Here is a 19,741-nt window from a genome sequence, read left to right as displayed (position 1 = left end):
TCACCTCTGAGATGCTTAGTCCATAAAGTAATATTTCCAAAACAAAGGTGATCTCAAACAAACATAGAAAGCAGGTTACCTTCCGAACAATCCTACTTCCATCCACTTTACCTCCATTCTTTCCTTTTACATGACTGTGTTTGATATGCAGGGCTTTCATTATTTTCCCCATTTCTAGGAATCGGCTTGGGATGAGTCGCTGTTGCTGCGCTGTTGCTGCGCTGTTGATCCTTATATTTAATATTCATCTCACCTCTGACATTTAAATAATGATTCGCTGACTTTCATCGCATCTGCTTCTAAACATAAATAAATCTCAAAAACATACTTATACTACAAAGAAAACTATTCTGAGGACAGTTACTAATGATGTCATCATCTTTTCTTTCTATGTATATATACATGTTTGTGAACGCCCTCTGCTAAAACATTCTTGAAATTAAAAAACAACAAGGAGTCGCCATATGTTTTATGCATAGCTTATGGCATACATTTATTAACAACATTGACAAACGAGCATGCTACTCGGCATTTTCATACAGGCATCCAAGCCCTATATGTTTTCTATCAATTCATTTCTTTACAGTTTACAATCTGGATGATAACTGCAAGTTATAATTAGTTTTAATGTCCTAATGCTCTATGACTACTGTCATCAAGAAGAATGTGTGCACATTTGATGTTGACGTGTCAGCTGTGACTTTTCACGCACACCTCTAAGAACATGGGGAAATAACCTGTGGAAATTGTCCCTGCTCAAGGACAGATCTCAGAGTACATCATGAGGTAGTGTGATCTTCAAATGGAACATGCATTTCATAGTTGGTATACTGTGTGACGGTAAAATGCACATTTCGTCCTGGAAGAAATGTATTATTGGATAAAATGAAACAACATCGAATCTCTGAAAGGGTCTTTGGATACTGAAAAAGAGGAGTGTGCTGTGGAAAGTATGGCTAGTGAATGAGTGGGTAAGTAAAGAGGATACGGGAAAAGGATAACTTTAGTAAGGTGTCAAAAACTACAGAATGGGTTGACTATGCAGCTACGGAATAGTACGACTGTATGGGGGGCACATTCTAAATGGTGCGACTGTCCGTTCGTGTCACAAATAAATACCTGTCAAGTTGTTTACAACCTTCCCAAGATTTTCTTTCCGATGACACGACGCGTAATAATAATCCTTACTTTTACAAAGAATGTCGTCCATTGCATTTTTCTGGATTTCTTCCTTGACAGAGTGTGTTGTTACAGTATATAGCTGAAAAAGGACACCGATCTTCATCCATGACGGCTATTTCGGGCTTGGACAAGTATATTCATCAATATTTGCGAAACACAGGATGTCAAAGCATTCACCGAGTTTGAAAGTTTTGGATTTCCTCCTTCCTTCCTTCCTTAGATTGATAGAACTATTTTACCCATCACTAATTGGAAATATATCCTCATGTCTCCTTGCCCGTCCGACGACATGAACAAAGGAGCGAACGTAAGGAAAGTGACAAAACCATAGCATAGTCCGTTGGACGATTCCGACCCGATCAAAGCATGTGTTTGTGAATCACTGTTAATTAGTTATGATCCCAAGGTAGTTCGCGAAAAAGTCAGCGTATCCTGCCCCACACGTGGCATCAATCACAAACACATAACTCTTGCCAATCATTTCAACGTTTACCTTTCCCATTGACCATGTTATGTTTGCAGAATACTGAATGAAAAATAATCGTGTGGGCAGCCGCTTTCGAAGAGAAGATGTGGCATTCAGTAAAGACTGTACAAGCCATGATTGAAAGATATTGTGTAAATTTGGGATGCTTATTAAATATGCCCCCCCCCCCCCCCCCCTCCACGCCAGTAATTATTAACGACCAAGGCCTTTTAGTAAATACACCTGTGTTTGAAGTAGTGCTGAGTGTATACACGGATAGTTTGCAGAAAGTGCCATTCGCTGCAGAATTGTTGTTGCTGTGCTGAGTATCCTGTGGTAGGAAATTGAGCAGGGATAGTCATAGTCCACTATGTGCATGTTGGACTGAATGTACGGAAGTGAACATTATTATAAAGCTGATCAATGTCATTGAGCAATATACAGTATAAGAACCCGGAAGTTCATATTGTGTACAATCAGCTTTCACGTGCGAATTAAGGGCATTTTTCAGAGGAATCCAGTGTCCTATGCTTGTCGTAAGCGCCGACTAATGGGGACCAGATAATAAATGTGTGTGTGTTTCTGTGTATGACTGGACCGATTGTGGTTCATCGTGCCCCATGGACCTGTGTCTCTATTATTTTGAAACTGCCGGATTGTAGTTTGACAATAGATGAATGCAGCGTTAAACAACACTCGCTCACTCACACCCATTCATTCGCTGATACTAGTAAACGAGTAAACATGTTTGTCTTTTATTTGGATAATTTGTAAGTCACTGTACCAATGCAACTCACTTAATAACAAGTGTATTCTTATGCAAAAAAGCCCAACTATATTATGAATGAAAACCAGACATTGTTTTGATGATTGTATTTTATGTGACATAATTTAAACCGGATACAATAAATAATGTGCATATTGATGATGCCGATGAATTGTGACTCGGGAGCGACATTCTTAGTAGTATCCAATACCTGCAACAAAAAGAAGAGGTTTTTGTATAAGAAGATATTCCGTGCAAAGGCATTTCTTACATGTTGTAATCATTTATATATCGCCTCATACCGATAGGATAGATATGTTGCATGTTGCAAATCAAAGCAGAAAATAAATTAGGTGTAATTAAGTTACTTAATATCTGTCAAAGTATAAATTATATTTGAGGGTCAACAATATTCTCGGCATGATTATATTGGCATTTACCTTTTCCGAAGCCTCCAATTCCTCCGTAGAGTCCCCCCATTCCGTAGCCTCCGTATAGCCCACCCATTCCGTAGCCTCCGTACAGACCACCCATTCCGTAGCCTCCGTACAGTCCTCCCATTCCGTAGCCTCCGTACAGACCTCCCATACCGTAGCCTCCGTACAGACCACCCATTCCCAAGCCTCCGTACAGACCTCCCTTTCCGATGCCTCCGTGCAGACCATAGCCAATAGGCTCAGCAAAGGCAGCGACAGCCAGACAGGCAACAAGGGCGATAACTTTCATCATTTTGGAAGGCTGAAAAGGAGTTTTTCATTCATTTTTAAAGTCTTCTTAGACTTGGTACCGTTTTCTATGAGAAAATCACATTTTGTACCAACTGTGGTCGCTATTTTACACTCTTAATAATGTAATCAATATTACAAATAGTAATCAGTAAAAGTGTTGAAATGTTATCACAGCAATAACTGCTGACTAACAGGCATAACACTGTAACGTAAAAGTGAGTGAGTGAGTGAGTTGGGTTTATCGCCGCTTTTAACAGTATTCCAGTTATATCACGGCGTGTCAGCTTAATGTGGGAGGAAAGCCCGAAGTGATGCAGGTCTCAGACGTTTACCACTTCGGTGAAACCCACGTGCACGGGTATGGTGCTGACAAACCTAGAAACATAATCGGGGCGAACCGGGATTCGAACCCACAATCATAGGTTTCTGGCGTGCCCAAGGGACGCAACTCTGCACAGCGAATCGCGGCGCCTTAGACGACTGGGCCACCCGTGCCCCCTGTAACGTAAAATACAGCGTTAATAGGGACAGCCTGAATACCCCGTAAAACACAAAACAACTGATACTTACAGAGTGTGTTGATTAGACTGGATCTAAACGTGAAGAGAGGCGACAGCAGTGATAGCTGGCACTTGAAAACAAGACGCTTATATACACCTGTATTCGGTCCACACCCGGAACTGACTAATTACTAGTATATTATCTAATGTAGCACCAATTTGCAACACCTTTTAAGAATTATTGCTGATATGAATTCTGTTATTCTATGCCTCCAGGGACTATGTCCAATGCAATGTATGTATGTAGGTGCGGGTGAGTGATTAGGGAAGTAATTACATCACTGACAAATGACCCGTGATGAAATTGCGTCGATAGGCGTAGATTCGTCTGTTTAAGTATCGCTATAGATCAGCATTACCAGTGTTTTTCTATTCAGTCTTCCTTTGGTAACATAATTCATCACAGGCCATTTCTGACAAGAACAATTCTATCACAATAACCAAGTTAACGGTATTAGTATAATATTGAGACGAAATTATGCGATTCTTTTCACCTCTGAGATGCTTAGTCCATAAAGTAATATTTCCAAAACAAAGGTGATCTCAAACAAACATAGAAAGCAGGTTACCTTCCGAACAATCCTACTTCCATCCACTTTACCTCCATTCTTTCCTTTTACATGACTGTGTTTGATATGCAGGGCTTTCATTATTTTCCCCATTTCTAGGAATCGGCTTGGGATGAGTCGCTGTTGCTGCGCTGTTGATCCTTATATTTAATATTCATCTCACCTCTGACATTTAAATAATGATTCGCTGAGTTTCATCGCATCTGCTTCTAATCATAAATAAATCTCAAAAACATACTTATACTACAAAGAAAACTATTCTGAGGACAGTTACTAATGATGTCATCATCTTTTCTTTCTATGTATATATACATGTTTGTGAACGCCCTCTGCTAAAACATTCTTGAAATTAAAAAACAACAAGGAGTCGCCATTTGTTTTATGCATAGCTTATGGCATACATTTATTAACAACATTGACAAACGAGCATGCTACTCGGCATTTTCATACAGGCATCCAAGCCCTATATGTTTTCTATCAATTCATTTCTTTACAGTTTACAATCTGGATGATAACTGCAAGTTATAATTAGTTTTAATGTCCTAATGCTCTATGACTACTGTCATCAAGAAGAATGTGTCGCATTCATAGTTGGTATACTGTGTGACGGTAAAATGCACATTTCGTCCTGGAAGAAATGTATTATTGGATAAAATGAAACAACATCGAATCTCTGAAAGGGTCTTTGGATACTGAAAAAGAGGAGTGTGCTGTGGAAAGTATGGCTAGTGAATGAGTGGGTAAGTAAAGAGGATACGGGAAAAGGATAACTTTAGTAAGGTGTCAAAAACTACAGAATGGGTTGACTATGCAGCTACGGAATAGTACGACTGTATGGGGGGCACATTCTAAATGGTGCGACTGTCCGTTCGTGTCACAAATAAATACCTGTCAAGTTGTTTACAACCTTCCCAAGATTTTCTTTCCGATGACACGACGCGTAATAATAATCCTTACTTTTACAAAGAATGTCGTCCATTGCATTTTTCTGGATTTCTTCCTTGACAGAGTGTGTTGTTACAGTATATAGCTGAAAAAGGACACCGATCTTCATCCATGACGGCTATTTCGGGCTTGGACAAGTATATTCATCAATATTTGCGAAACACAGGATGTCAAAGCATTCACCGAGTTTGAAAGTTTTGGATTTCCTCCTTCCTTCCTTCCTTAGATTGATAGAACTATTTTACCCATCACTAATTGGAAATATATCCTCATGTCTCCTTGCCCGTCCGACGACATGAACAAAGGAGCGAACGTAAGGAAAGTGACAAAACCATAGCATAGTCCGTTGGACGATTCCGACCCGATCAAAGCATGTGTTTGTGAATCACTGTTAATTAGTTATGATCCCAAGGTAGTTCGCGAAAAAGTCAGCGTATCCTGCCCCACACGTGGCATCAATCACAAACACATAACTCTTGCCAATCATTTCAACGTTTACCTTTCCCATTGACCATGTTATGTTTGCAGAATACTGAATGAAAAATAATCGTGTGGGCAGCCGCTTTCGAAGAGAAGATGTGGCATTCAGTAAAGACTGTACAAGCCATGATTGAAAGATATTGTGTAACTTTGGGATGCTTATTAAATATGCGCCCCCCCCCCCCCCCCCCCCCCCCCCCCTCCACGCCAGTAATTATTAACGACCAAGGCCTTTTAGTAAATACACCTGTGTTTGAAGTAGTGCTGAGTGTATACACGGATAGTTTGCAGAAAGTGCCATTCGCTGCAGAATTGTTGTTGCTGTGCTGAGTATCCTGTGGTAGGAAATTGAGCAGGGATAGTCATAGTCCACTATGTGCATGTTGGACTGAATGTACGGAAGTGAACATTATTATAAAGCTGATCAATGTCATTGAGCAATATACAGTATAAGAACCCGGAAGTTCATATTGTGTACAATCAGCTTTCACGTGCGAATTAAGGGCATTTTTCAGAGGAATCCAGTGTCCTATGCTTGTCGTAAGCGCCGACTAATGGGGACCAGATAATAAATGTGTGTGTGTTTCTGTGTGTGACTGCACCGATTGTGGTTCATCGTGCCCCATGGACCTGTGTCTCTATTATTTTGAAACTGCCGGATTGTAGTTTGACAATAGATGAATGCAGCGTTAAACAACACTCGCTCACTCACACCCATTCATTCGCTGATACTAGTAAACGAGTAAACATGTTTGTCTTTTATTTGGATAATTTGTAAGTCACTGTACCAATGCAACTCACTTAATAACAAGTGTATTCTTATGCAAAAAAGCCCAACTATATTATGAATGAAAACCAGACATTGTTTTGATGATTGTATTTTATGTGACATAATTTAAACCGGATACAATAAATAATGTGCATATTGATGATGCCGATGAATTGTGACTCGGGAGCGACATTCTTAGTAGTATCCAATACCTGCAACAAAAAAAGGAGGTTTTTGTATAAGAAGATATTCCGTGCAAAGGCATTTCTTACATGTTGTAATCATTTATATATCGCCTCATACCGATAGGATAGATATGTTGCATGTTGCAAATCAAAGCAGAAAATAAATTAGGTGTAATTAAGTTACTTAATATCTGTCAAAGTATAAATTATATTTGAGGGTCAACAATATTCTCGGCATGATTATATTGGCATTTACCTTTTCCGAAGCCTCCAATTCCTCCGTAGAGTCCCCCCATTCCGTAGCCTCCGTATAGCCCACCCATTCCGTAGCCTCCGTACAGACCACCCATTCCGTAGCCTCCGTACAGTCCTCCCATTCCGTAGCCTCCGTACAGACCTCCCATACCGTAGCCTCCGTACAGACCACCCATTCCCAAGCCTCCGTACAGACCTCCCTTTCCGATGCCTCCGTGCAGACCATAGCCAATAGGCTCAGCAAAGGCAGCGACAGCCAGACAGGCAACAAGGGCGATAACTTTCATCATTTTGGAAGGCTGAAAAGGAGTTTTTCATTCATTTTTAAAGTCTTCTTAGACTTGGTACCGTTTTCTATGAGAAAATCACATTTTGTACCAACTGTGGTCGCTATTTTACACTCTTAATAATGTAATCAATATTACAAATAGTAATCAGTAAAAGTGTTGAAATGTTATCACAGCAATAACTGCTGACTAACAGGCATAACACTGTAACGTAAAAGTGAGTGAGTGAGTGAGTTGGGTTTATCGCCGCTTTTAACAGTATTCCAGTTATATCACGGCGTGTCAGCTTAATGTGGGAGGAAAGCCCGAAGTGATGCAGGTCTCAGACGTTTACCACTTCGGTGAAACCCACGTGCACGGGTATGGTGCTGACAAACCTAGAAACATAATCGGGGCGAACCGGGATTCGAACCCACAATCATAGGTTTCTGGCGTGCCCAAGGGACGCAACTCTGCACAGCGAATCGCGGCGCCTTAGACGACTGGGCCACCCGTGCCCCCTGTAACGTAAAATACAGCGTTAATAGGGACAGCCTGAATACCCCGTAAAACACAAAACAACTGATACTTACAGAGTGTGTTGATTAGACTGGATCTAAACGTGAAGAGAGGCGACAGCAGTGATAGCTGGCACTTGAAAACAAGACGCTTATATACACCTGTATTCGGTCCACACCCGGAACTGACTAATTACTAGTATATTATCTAATGTAGCACCAATTTGCAACACCTTTTAAGAATTATTGCTGATATGAATTCTGTTATTCTATGCCTCCAGGGACTATGTCCAATGCAATGTATGTATGTAGGTGCGGGTGAGTGATTAGGGAAGTAATTACATCACTGACAAATGACCCGTGATGAAATTGCGTCGATAGGCGTAGATTCGTCTGTTTAAGTATCGCTATAGATCAGCATTACCAGTGTTTTTCTATTCAGTCTTCCTTTGGTAACATAATTCATCACAGGCCATTTCTGACAAGAACAATTCTATCACAATAACCAAGTTAACGGTATTAGTATAATATTGAGACGAAATTATGCGATTCTTTTCACCTCTGAGATGCTTAGTCCATAAAGTAATATTTCCAAAACAAAGGTGATCTCAAACAAACATAGAAAGCAGGTTACCTTCCGAACAATCCTACTTCCATCCACTTTACCTCCATTCTTTCCTTTTACATGACTGTGTTTGATATGCAGGGCTTTCATTATTTTCCCCATTTCTAGGAATCGGCTTGGGATGAGTCGCTGTTGCTGCGCTGTTGATCCTTATATTTAATATTCATCTCACCTCTGACATTTAAATAATGATTCGCTGAGTTTCTTCGCATCTGCTTCTAATCATAAATAAATCTCAAAAACATACTTATACTACAAAGAAAACTATTCTGAGGACAGTTACTAATGATGTCATCATCTTTTCTTTCTATGTATATATACATGTTTGTGAACGCCCTCTGCTAAAACATTCTTGAAATTAAAAAACAACAAGGAGTCGCCATTTGTTTTATGCATAGCTTATGGCATACATTTATTAACAACATTGACAAACGAGCATGCTACTCGGCATTTTCATACAGGCATCCAAGCCCTATATGTTTTCTATCAATTCATTTCTTTACAGTTTACAATCTGGATGATAACTGCAAGTTATAATTAGTTTTAATGTCCTAATGCTCTATGACTACTGTCATCAAGAAGAATGTGTCGCATTCATAGTTGGTATACTGTGTGACGGTAAAATGCACATTTCGTCCTGGAAGAAATGTATTATTGGATAAAATGAAACAACATCGAATCTCTGAAAGGGTCTTTGGATACTGAAAAAGAGGAGTGTGCTGTGGAAAGTATGGCTAGTGAATGAGTGGGTAAGTAAAGAGGATACGGGAAAAGGATAACTTTAGTAAGGTGTCAAAAACTACAGAATGGGTTGACTATGCAGCTACGGAATAGTACGACTGTATGGGGGGCACATTCTAAATGGTGCGACTGTCCGTTCGTGTCACAAATAAATACCTGTCAAGTTGTTTACAACCTTCCCAAGATTTTCTTTCCGATGACACGACGCGTAATAATAATCCTTACTTTTACAAAGAATGTCGTCCATTGCATTTTTCTGGATTTCTTCCTTGACAGAGTGTGTTGTTACAGTATATAGCTGAAAAAGGACACCGATCTTCATCCATGACGGCTATTTCGGGCTTGGACAAGTATATTCATCAATATTTGCGAAACACAGGATGTCAAAGCATTCACCGAGTTTGAAAGTTTTGGATTTCCTCCTTCCTTCCTTCCTTAGATTGATAGAACTATTTTACCCATCACTAATTGGAAATATATCCTCATGTCTCCTTGCCCGTCCGACGACATGAACAAAGGAGCGAACGTAAGGAAAGTGACAAAACCATAGCATAGTCCGTTGGACGATTCCGACCCGATCAAAGCATGTGTTTGTGAATCACTGTTAATTAGTTATGATCCCAAGGTAGTTCGCGAAAAAGTCAGCGTATCCTGCCCCACACGTGGCATCAATCACAAACACATAACTCTTGCCAATCATTTCAACGTTTACCTTTCCCATTGACCATGTTATGTTTGCAGAATACTGAATGAAAAATAATCGTGTGGGCAGCCGCTTTCGAAGAGAAGATGTGGCATTCAGTAAAGACTGTACAAGCCATGATTGAAAGATATTGTGTAACTTTGGGATGCTTATTAAATATGCGCCCCCCCCCCCCCCCCCCTCCACGCCAGTAATTATTAACGACCAAGGCCTTTTAGTAAATACACCTGTGTTTGAAGTAGTGCTGAGTGTATACACGGATAGTTTGCAGAAAGTGCCATTCGCTGCAGAATTGTTGTTGCTGTGCTGAGTATCCTGTGGTAGGAAATTGAGCAGGGATAGTCATAGTCCACTATGTGCATGTTGGACTGAATGTACGGAAGTGAACATTATTATAAAGCTGATCAATGTCATTGAGCAATATACAGTATAAGAACCCGGAAGTTCATATTGTGTACAATCAGCTTTCACGTGCGAATTAAGGGCATTTTTCAGAGGAATCCAGTGTCCTATGCTTGTCGTAAGCGCCGACTAATGGGGACCAGATAATAAATGTGTGTGTGTTTCTGTGTGTGACTGCACCGATTGTGGTTCATCGTGCCCCATGGACCTGTGTCTCTATTATTTTGAAACTGCCGGATTGTAGTTTGACAATAGATGAATGCAGCGTTAAACAACACTCGCTCACTCACACCCATTCATTCGCTGATACTAGTAAACGAGTAAACATGTTTGTCTTTTATTTGGATAATTTGTAAGTCACTGTACCAATGCAACTCACTTAATAACAAGTGTATTCTTATGCAAAAAAGCCCAACTATATTATGAATGAAAACCAGACATTGTTTTGATGATTGTATTTTATGTGACATAATTTAAACCGGATACAATAAATAATGTGCATATTGATGATGCCGATGAATTGTGACTCGGGAGCGACATTCTTAGTAGTATCCAATACCTGCAACAAAAAGAAGAGGTTTTTGTATAAGAAGATATTCCGTGCAAAGGCATTTCTTACATGTTGTAATCATTTATATATCGCCTCATACCGATAGGATAGATATGTTGCATGTTGCAAATCAAAGCAGAAAATAAATTAGGTGTAATTAAGTTACTTAATATCTGTCAAAGTATAAATTATATTTGAGGGTCAACAATATTCTCGGCATGATTATATTGGCATTTACCTTTTCCGAAGCCTCCAATTCCTCCGTAGAGTCCTCCCATTCCGTAGCCTCCGTATAGACCACCCATTCCGTAGCCTCCGTACAGACCACCCATTCCGTAGCCTCCGTACAGTCCTCCCATTCCGTAGCCTCCGTACAGACCTCCCATACCGTAGCCTCCGTACAGACCACCCATTCCCAAGCCTCCGTACAGACCTCCCTTTCCGATGCCTCCGTGCAGACCATAGCCAATAGGCTCAGCAAAGGCAGCGACAGCCAGACAGGCAACAAGGGCGATAACTTTCATCATTTTGGAAGACTGAAAAGGAGTTTTTCATTCATTATTAAAGTCTTCTTAGACTTGGTACCGTTTTCTATGAGAAAATCACATTTTGTACCAACTGTGGTCGCTATTTTACACTCTTAATAATGTAATCAATATTACAAATAGTAATCAGTAAAAGTGTTGAAATGTTATCACAGCAATAACTGCTGACTAACAGGCATAACACTGTAACGTAAAAGTGAGTGAGTGAGTGAGTTGGGTTTATCGCCGCTTTTAACAGTATTCCAGTTATATCACGGCGTGTCAGCTTAATGTGGGAGGAAAGCCCGAAGTGATGCAGGTCTCAGACGTTTACCACTTCGGTGAAACCCACGTGCACGGGTATGGTGCTGACAAACCTAGAAACATAATCGGGGCGAACCGGGATTCGAACCCACAATCATAGGTTTCTGGCGTGCCCAAGGGACGCAACTCTGCACAGCGAATCGCGGCGCCTTAGACGACTGGGCCACCCGTGCCCCCTGTAACGTAAAATACAGCGTTAATAGGGACAGCCTGAATACCCCGTAAAACACAAAACAACTGATACTTACAGAGTGTGTTGATTAGACTGGATCTAAACGCGAAGAGAGGCGACAGCAGTGATAGCTGGCCCTTGAAAACAAGACGCTTATATACACCTGTATTCGGTCCACATCCGGAACTGACTAATTACTAGTATATTATCTAATGTAGCACCAATTTGCAACACCTTTTAAGAATTATTGCTGATATGAATTCTGTTATTCTATGCCTCCAGGGACTATGTCCAATGCAATGTATGTGTGTAGGTGCGGGTGAGTGATTAGGGAAGTAATTACATCACTGACAAATGACCCGTGATGAAATTGCGTCGATAGGCGTGGATTCGTCTGTATAAGTATCGCTATAGATCAGCATTACCAGTGTTTTTCTATTCAGTCTTCCTTTGGCAACATAATTCATCACAGGCCATTTCTGACAAGAACAATTCTATCACAATAACCAAGTTAACGGTATTAGTATAATATTGAGACGAAATTATGCGATTCTTTTCACCTCTGAGATGCTTAGTCCATAAAGTAATATTTCCAAAACAAAGGTGATCTCAAACAAACATAGAAAGCAGGTTACCTTCCGAACAATCCTACTTCCATCCACTTTACCTCCGTTCTTTCCTTTTACATGACTGTGTTTGATATGCAGGGCTTTCATTATTTTCCCCATTTCTAGGAATCGGCTTGGGATGAGTCGCTGTTGCTGCGCTGTTGATCCTTATATTTAATATTCATCTCACCTCTGACATTTAAATAATGATTCGCTGACTTTCATCGCATCTGCTTCTAATCATAAATAAATCTCAAAAACATACTTATACTACAAAGAAAACTATTCTGAGGACAGTTACTAATGATGTCATCATCTTTTCTTTCTATGTATATATACATGTTTGTGAACGCCCTCTGCTAAAACATTCTTGAAATTATTAAACAACAAGGAGTCGCCATATGTTTTATGCATAGCTTATGGCATACATTTATTAACAACATTGACAAACGAGCATGCTACTCGGCATTTTCATTCAGGCATCCAAGCCCTATATGTTTTCTATCAATTCATTTCTTTACAGTTTACAATCTGGATGATAACTGCAAGTTATAATTAGTTTTAATGTCCTAATGCTCTATGACTACTGTCATCAAGAAGAATGTGTGCACATTTGATGTTGACGTGTCAGCTGTGACTTTTCACGCACACCTCTAAGAACATGGGGAAATAACCTGTGGAAATTGTCCCTGCTCAAGGACAGATCTCAATGTACATCATGACGTAGTGTGATCTTCAAATGGAACATGCATTTCATAGTTGGTATACTGTGTGACGGTAAAATGCACATTTCGTCCTGGAAGAAATGTATTATTGGATAAAATGAAACAACATCGAATCTCTGAAAGGGTCTTTGGATACTGAAAAAGAGGAGTGTGCTGTGGAAAGTATGGCTAGTGAATGAGTGGGTAAGTAAAGAGGATACGGGAAAAGGATAACTTTAGTAAGGTGTCAAAAACTACAGAATGGGTTGACTATGCAGCTACGGAATAGTACGACTGTATGGGGGGCACATTCTAAATGGTGCGACTGTCCGTTCGTGTCACAGATAAATACCTGTCAAGTTGTTTACAACCTTCCCAAGATTTTCTTTCCGATGACACGACGCGTAATAATAATCCTTACTTTTACAAAGAATGTCGTCCATTGCATTTTTCTGGATTTCTTCCTTGACAGAGTGTGTTGTTACAGTATATAGCTGAAAAAGGACCCCGATCTTCATCCATGACGGCTATTCGGGCTTGGACAAGTATGTTCATCAATATTTGCGAAACACAGGGTGTCAAAGCATTCACCGAGTTTGAAAGTTTTGGATTTCCTCCTTCCTTCCTTCCTTCCTTAGATTGATAGAACTATTTTACCCATCACTAATTGGAAATATATCCTCATGTCTCCTTGCCCTTCCGACGACATGAACAAAGGAGCGAACGTAAGAAAAGTGACAAAACCATAGCATAGTCCGTTGGACGATTCCGACCCGATCAAAGCATGTGTTTGTGAATCACTGTTAATTAGTTATGATCCCAAGGTAGTTCGCGAAAAAGTCAGCGTATCCTGCCCCACACGTGGCATCAATCACAAACACATAACTCTTGCCAATCATTTCAACGTTTACCTTTCCCATTGACCATGTTATGTTTGCAGAATACTGAATGAAAAATAATCGTGTGGGCAGCCGCTTTCGAAGAGAAGATGTGGCATTCAGTAAAGACTGTACAAGCCATGATTGGAAGATATTGTGTAAATTTGGGATGCTTATTAAATATGCTCCCCCCCCCCCCCCCCCCCACGCCAGTAATTATTAACGACCAAGCCCTTTTAGTAAATACACCTGTGTTTGAAGTAGTGCTTAGTGTATACACGGATACTTTGCAGAAAGTGCCATTCGCTGCAGAATTGTTGTTGCTGTGCTGAGTATCCTGTGGTCGGAAATTGAGCAGGGATAGTCATAGTCCACTATGTGCATGTTGGATTGAATGTACGGAAGTGAACATTATTATAAAGCTGATCAATGTCATTGAGCAATATACAGTATAAGAACCCGGAAGTTCATATTGTGTACAATCAGCTTTCACGTGCGAATTAAGGGCATTTTTCAGAGGAATCCAGTGTCCTATGCTTGTCGTAAGCGCCGACTAATGGGGACCAGATAATAAATGTGTGTGTGTTTCTGTGTGTGACTGGACCGATTGTGGTTCATCGTGCCCCATGGACCTGTGTCTCTATTATTTTGAAACTGCCGGATTGTAGTTTGACAATAGATGAATGCAGCGTTAAACAACACTCGCTCACTCACACCCATTCATTCGCTGATACTAGTAAACGAGTAAACATGTTTCTCTTTCATTTGGATAATTCGTAAGTCACTGTACCAATGCAACTCACTTAATAACAAGTGTATTCTTATGCAAAAAAGCCCAACTATATTATGAATGAAAACCAGACATTGTTTTGATGATTGTATTTTATGTGACATAATTTAAACCGGATACAATAAATAATGTGCATATTGATGATGCCGATGAATTGTGACTCTGGAGCGACATTCTTAGTAGTATCCAATACCTGCAACAAAAAGAAGAGGTTTTTGTATAAGAAGATATTCCGTGCAAAGGCATTTCTTACATGTTGTAATCATTTATATATCGGCTCATACCGATAGGATAGATATGTTGCATGTTGCAAATCAAAGCAGAAAATAAATTAGGTGTAATTCAGTTACTTAATATCTGTCAAAGTATAAATTATATTTGAGGGTCAACAATATTCTCGGCATGATTATATTGGCATTTACCTTTTCCGAAGCCTCCAATTCCTCCGTAGAGTCCTCCCATTCCGTAGCCTCCGTATAGACCACCCATTCCGTAGCCTCCGTACAGACCACCCATTCCGTAGCCTCCGTACAGTCCTCCCATTCCGTATCCTCCGTACAGACCTCCCATACCGTAGCCTCCGTACAGACCACCCATTCCCAAGCCTCCGTACAGACCTCCCTTTCCGATGCCTCCGTGCAGACCATAGCCAATAGGCTCAGCAAAGGCAGCGACAGCCAGACAGGCAACAAGGGCGATAACTTTCATCATTTTGGAAGGCTGAAAAGGAGTTTTTCATTCATTATTAAAGTCTTCTTAGACTTGGTACCGTTTTCTATGAGAAAATCACATTTTGTACCAACTGTGGTCGCTATTTTACACTCTTAATAATGTAATCAATATTACAAATAGTAATCAGTAAAAGTGTTGAAATGTTATCACAGCAATAACTGCTGACTAACAGGCATAACACTGTAACGTAAAAGTGAGTGAGTGAGTGAGTTGGGTTTAACGCCGCTTTTAACAGTATTCCAGTTATATCACGGCGTGTCAGCTTAATGTGGGAGGAAAGCCCGAAGTGATGCAGGTCTCAGACGTTTACCACTTCGGTGAAACCCACGTGCACGGGTATGGTGCTGACAAACCTAGAAACATAATCGGGGCGAACCGGGATTCGAACCCACAATCATAGGTTTCTGGCGTGCCCAAGGGACGCAACTCTGCACAGCGAATCGCGGCGCCTTAGACGACTGGGCCACCCGTGCCCCCTGTAACGTAAAATACAGCGTTAATAGGGACAGCCTGAATACCTAGTAAAACACAAAACAACTGATGCTTACAGAGTGTGTTGATTGGACTGGATCTAAACGTGAAGAGAGGCGACAGCAGTGATAGCTGGCACTTGAAAACAAGACGCTTATATACACCTGTATTCGGTCCACACCCGGAACTGACTAATTACTAGTATATTATCTAATGTAGCACCAATTTGCAACACCTTTTAAGAATTATTGCTGATATGAATTCTGTTATTCTATGCCTCCAGGGACTATGTCCAATGCAATGTATGTGTGTAGGTGCGGGTGAATGATTAGGGAAGTAATTACATCACTGACAAATGACCCGTGATGAAATTGCGTCGATAGGCGTAGATTTGTCTAACACGTCCTATTTTTATTGTGGAAACCCAAAAGTCCAGAGACTCTACGGTCTTTTCCCAGTCTCGGTCAAAGGAATTTACAAAAATAAGCATGCTGTTTTCATGGGAACATACTAAAAAAAAAAGATTGAAAAAAAAGAGTTGAAAAACTCAATATTTACTGCAATCATGGGCAGGCCCATGGGCGAGAATATTTTCCTTTACTGTTTTTGTTTCAAGTATCAAACACAAAATTTAACTTTTTAACTTTGTTCAACGATTTTATAGCGATATTGAAATAGTTCGCACATGGGCGAGACAAAGGTTTGACCCATGGGCGAGAATAGTTTCCATTACACAAAACTTATGTGTTTGTTTCGCAAATATATTTTAATGCATTCCTTCACATATCATGACACAAAATTTAACTCATTTTAACTTAATTCAGCGATTTAATAGCGATATTGAAATAGTTCGCCCATGGGCGAGAAAAAGGTTTTGCCCATGGGGAGAATATTTTCCTTTGCACAAAACTCATGTTTTTGTTTCGCAAATACTTCACTTGTATTCCATCAAGTGTCATGAAACAAAATTTAACTCATTTCAACGATTTAATTCAACGATTTTATAGCGATATTGAAATAGTTCGCCTATGGGCGAGAAAAATGTTTGGCCCATGGGCGAGCATATTTTCCTTTGCTCAACAGTTTTAGTTTCGCAAATACATTATGGGATTATAAGCATGACACATGATTCAACTCATTTTAACTTAATTCAACTAATTTTTGGCGTTATTAAAATATTTCGCCCATGTTTTCGTCAGTCCCTTTAAAGAATTAACTAATTGCTTACAAAGTATATTGTATCATGTGAAACACATTTTGTATTATATCATTACATTACTATTTTAAAAGGGCCTTTGGTTGGATGTTTCCTTTGCAGAATTTTTACAAATTTCACCTTTCTTCATATTGCAACGATCTTTAATGAACCCGGCCTTATCTCTCAAAACGTTTTGACAGTTTATCATACAATATCATGCGCGTGTGCACCAATTCATTGGCGTTATTTTTCAACGAATTAAAGTTTAGTTTGTTTCTATTTCACTTCCCATTTTATGTCTCGTTGATACATCACACTGGGAAATCAAGTGACAATAGATATGCAATATACAGGTACAGGTGCGCGTATTTTAATGGGAAAAAACCCGATTCGTCTTTCTGAACGTCTAGCTGAGTATCGCACATTCTAACGAAATCTCGAAATAATTATTTCATTATATGCGGTGCAATGTTTACAGGCGATTGAGTAAATATTATGACACTAAAGCAACTTTTAAATGCATTGTCACTTTTGGTATGAAATTGGTAACAGTTCAGAAAAACAGCCTTCTTATGATAATTCTCATATTCTCATTAGTACGTTGTATCTAATTACAGTATCGGCATTATTTACAGGTGATTCTGAAATATCTGCTCTCGGCCAATTACGATCTACCACACCACGCGCGAATAAACAGTTGTGCAGGTGTTGTTGTGGGCAAATACCTAGCCTGTATATGTAAAATTTTTTTGGTGGATACATGTATTACATATTTTCGTTGATATGTGGATATATTAAGCACAAAGACAAAAAAAAGTTTATGAAAGATGAATTAGTGCCTTGATATATTCAACGAGATGTGTATCATCGTTTAATGGGTCATTCAATAAAAGCATGTTTGGAGGAGATATCAAAGGGAGCCGCCCAATATACACAGTGTCGTCCGGTGAACTACCACCCCACCCTGTCCGTAAGAGTTATGTAATCGGTACACAAATATATTTGATGCGGTGTCAGTGTGGAAGGAGTTTGAATTACGTCCGCCACTGGCCAGAGAGGTAATCCTCAAAGTATAGTAACAATCAACATGGTCAATGCCGTACTAATTACCAATCGACGCACGTAACAACGACTGTCAATCTGTCTGCTACAGCTACCATACCATCATCCCTGTCACAACTGGCATATCAACGGCTTATTCAAAATATTAATTGTAGAAACGTCGTTGAGAGACTAACGTATGTCGTAAACAGTCCTCATATTTGATAAAAAAAACTAAATACGTAAACTGGGAATTCAACTGGATGTTATCTTCCTTATATCAGCTAACAGCCCTGTTTGTAAAAATATGTACTAGACATAAGATTTATAGACTAATAAAATCAATTGTAAGACCGCATAGACCATAAAACCGAATTAAATATGTCTTGGTATCATCGCTTGTGTATTAGATGATGGTAATGACCTGAAATGTTTTAACGTTAGATTAGGAAGGAGAGACATTAAAGTGTTTTATAATACTTGGGAACATCAGCAATAAGATGTAGCAACATAAACATGCATGGAATGGAATAGGGAAAATGGTGAAAGGAAATTGAAAAGGATTTTAATACAAAAATATTGAATTAAATAACTTGCCTGAACACAAGGGGTACCCAAACTTGTTTGACAGTTATTCGGGTGTTGTAGACTGTCGAATTGGACTCATGCGTGTACGTAGGGTACACATATCTATTGCAAGTTTTAGTACTCATACACTTTCTCTTTTTGTGTTGATACGGAATGGGTGGTCTATACGGAGGCTACGGAATGGGTGGTCTATACGGAGGCTACGGAATGGGTGGTCTATACGGAGGCTACGGAATGGGAACAGTCTACGGAGGAATTGGAGGTTTCGGAAAAGGTAAATGCCAATTAAATCATGCCGAGAATATTGTTGACCCTAAAATATATCTTATACTTTGACAGATATTAAGTAACTTAATTACACCTAATTTATTTTCTGCTTTGATTTGCTACATGCAACATATCTATCCTATCGGTATGTTATGCCTGTTAGTCAGCAGTTATTGCTGTGATAACATTTCAACACTTTTACTGATTACTATTTGTAATATTGATTACATTATTAAGAGTGTAAAATAGCGACCACAGTTGGTACAAAATGTGATTTTCTCATAGAAAACGGTACCAAGTCTAAGAAGACTTTAATAATGAACGAAAAACTCCTTTTCAGCCTTCCAAAATGATGAAAGTTATCGCCCTTGTTGCCTGTCTGGCTGTCGCTGCCTTTGCTGAGCCTATTGGCTATGGTCTGCACGGAGGCATCGGAAAGGGAGGTCTGTACGGAGGCTTGGGAATGGGTGGTCTGTACGGAGGATACGGAATGGGAGGACTGTACGGAGGCTACGGAATGGGTGGTCTATACGGAGGCTACGGAATGGGTGGTCTATACGGAGGCTACGGAATGGGAGGACTCTACGGAGGAATTGGAGGTTTCGGAAAAGGTAAATGCCAATATAATCATGCCGAGAATATTGTTGACCCTCAAATATAATTTATACTTTGACAGATATCAAGTAACTTAATTACTCCTAATTTATTTTCTGCTTTGATTTGCAACATGCAAC

The 19,741-nt window shown here is 39.8% G+C and overlaps 1 protein-coding gene across 1 annotated transcript; it reads right to left on the bottom strand.

The window, feature by feature from the left end:
* Window positions 1-10,702: 10,702 nt before the first annotated feature.
* On the bottom strand, window positions 10,703-15,421 carry LOC139457676 (shematrin-like protein 2). Its single transcript, XM_071239034.1, has 4 exons — window positions 15,133-15,421; window positions 12,366-12,505; window positions 11,090-11,246; window positions 10,703-10,719 (listed from the first exon to the last, which is right to left on the bottom strand). Exons 1-4 carry the CDS (start codon window positions 15,419-15,421, stop codon window positions 10,703-10,705), a joined length of 603 nt encoding a protein of 200 aa, XP_071095135.1.
* Between the last annotated feature and the right edge of the window lie 4,320 nt (window positions 15,422-19,741).

This window comes from Haliotis cracherodii, unplaced genomic scaffold (genome assembly GCF_022045235.1).
Source record: "Haliotis cracherodii isolate W230 unplaced genomic scaffold, xgHalCrac1.p SCAF_1, whole genome shotgun sequence".
Taxonomy (NCBI): domain Eukaryota; kingdom Metazoa; phylum Mollusca; class Gastropoda; order Lepetellida; family Haliotidae; genus Haliotis; species Haliotis cracherodii.
Note: the sequence above shows the minus strand (reverse complement) of the source record. Positions and strands in the feature narration are given on the sequence as shown.

Bases quoted from the DNA above. Each gene is read 5' to 3' on its own strand.
- LOC139457676 (XM_071239034.1), bottom strand. From the start codon at position 15,421: ATGATGAAAGTTATCGCCCTTGTTGCCTGTCTGGCTGTCGCTGCCTTT. The intron at 12,506-15,132 runs GTAAATGCCAAT...ATTAAATATAAG, and splicing joins AATTGGAGGCTTCGGAAAAG to GATCAACAGCGCAGCAACAG. The intron at 11,247-12,365 runs GTAACCTGCTTT...ACTCCTTTTCAG, and splicing joins GAAGTAGGATTGTTCGGAAG to TCTTCCAAAATGATGAAAGT.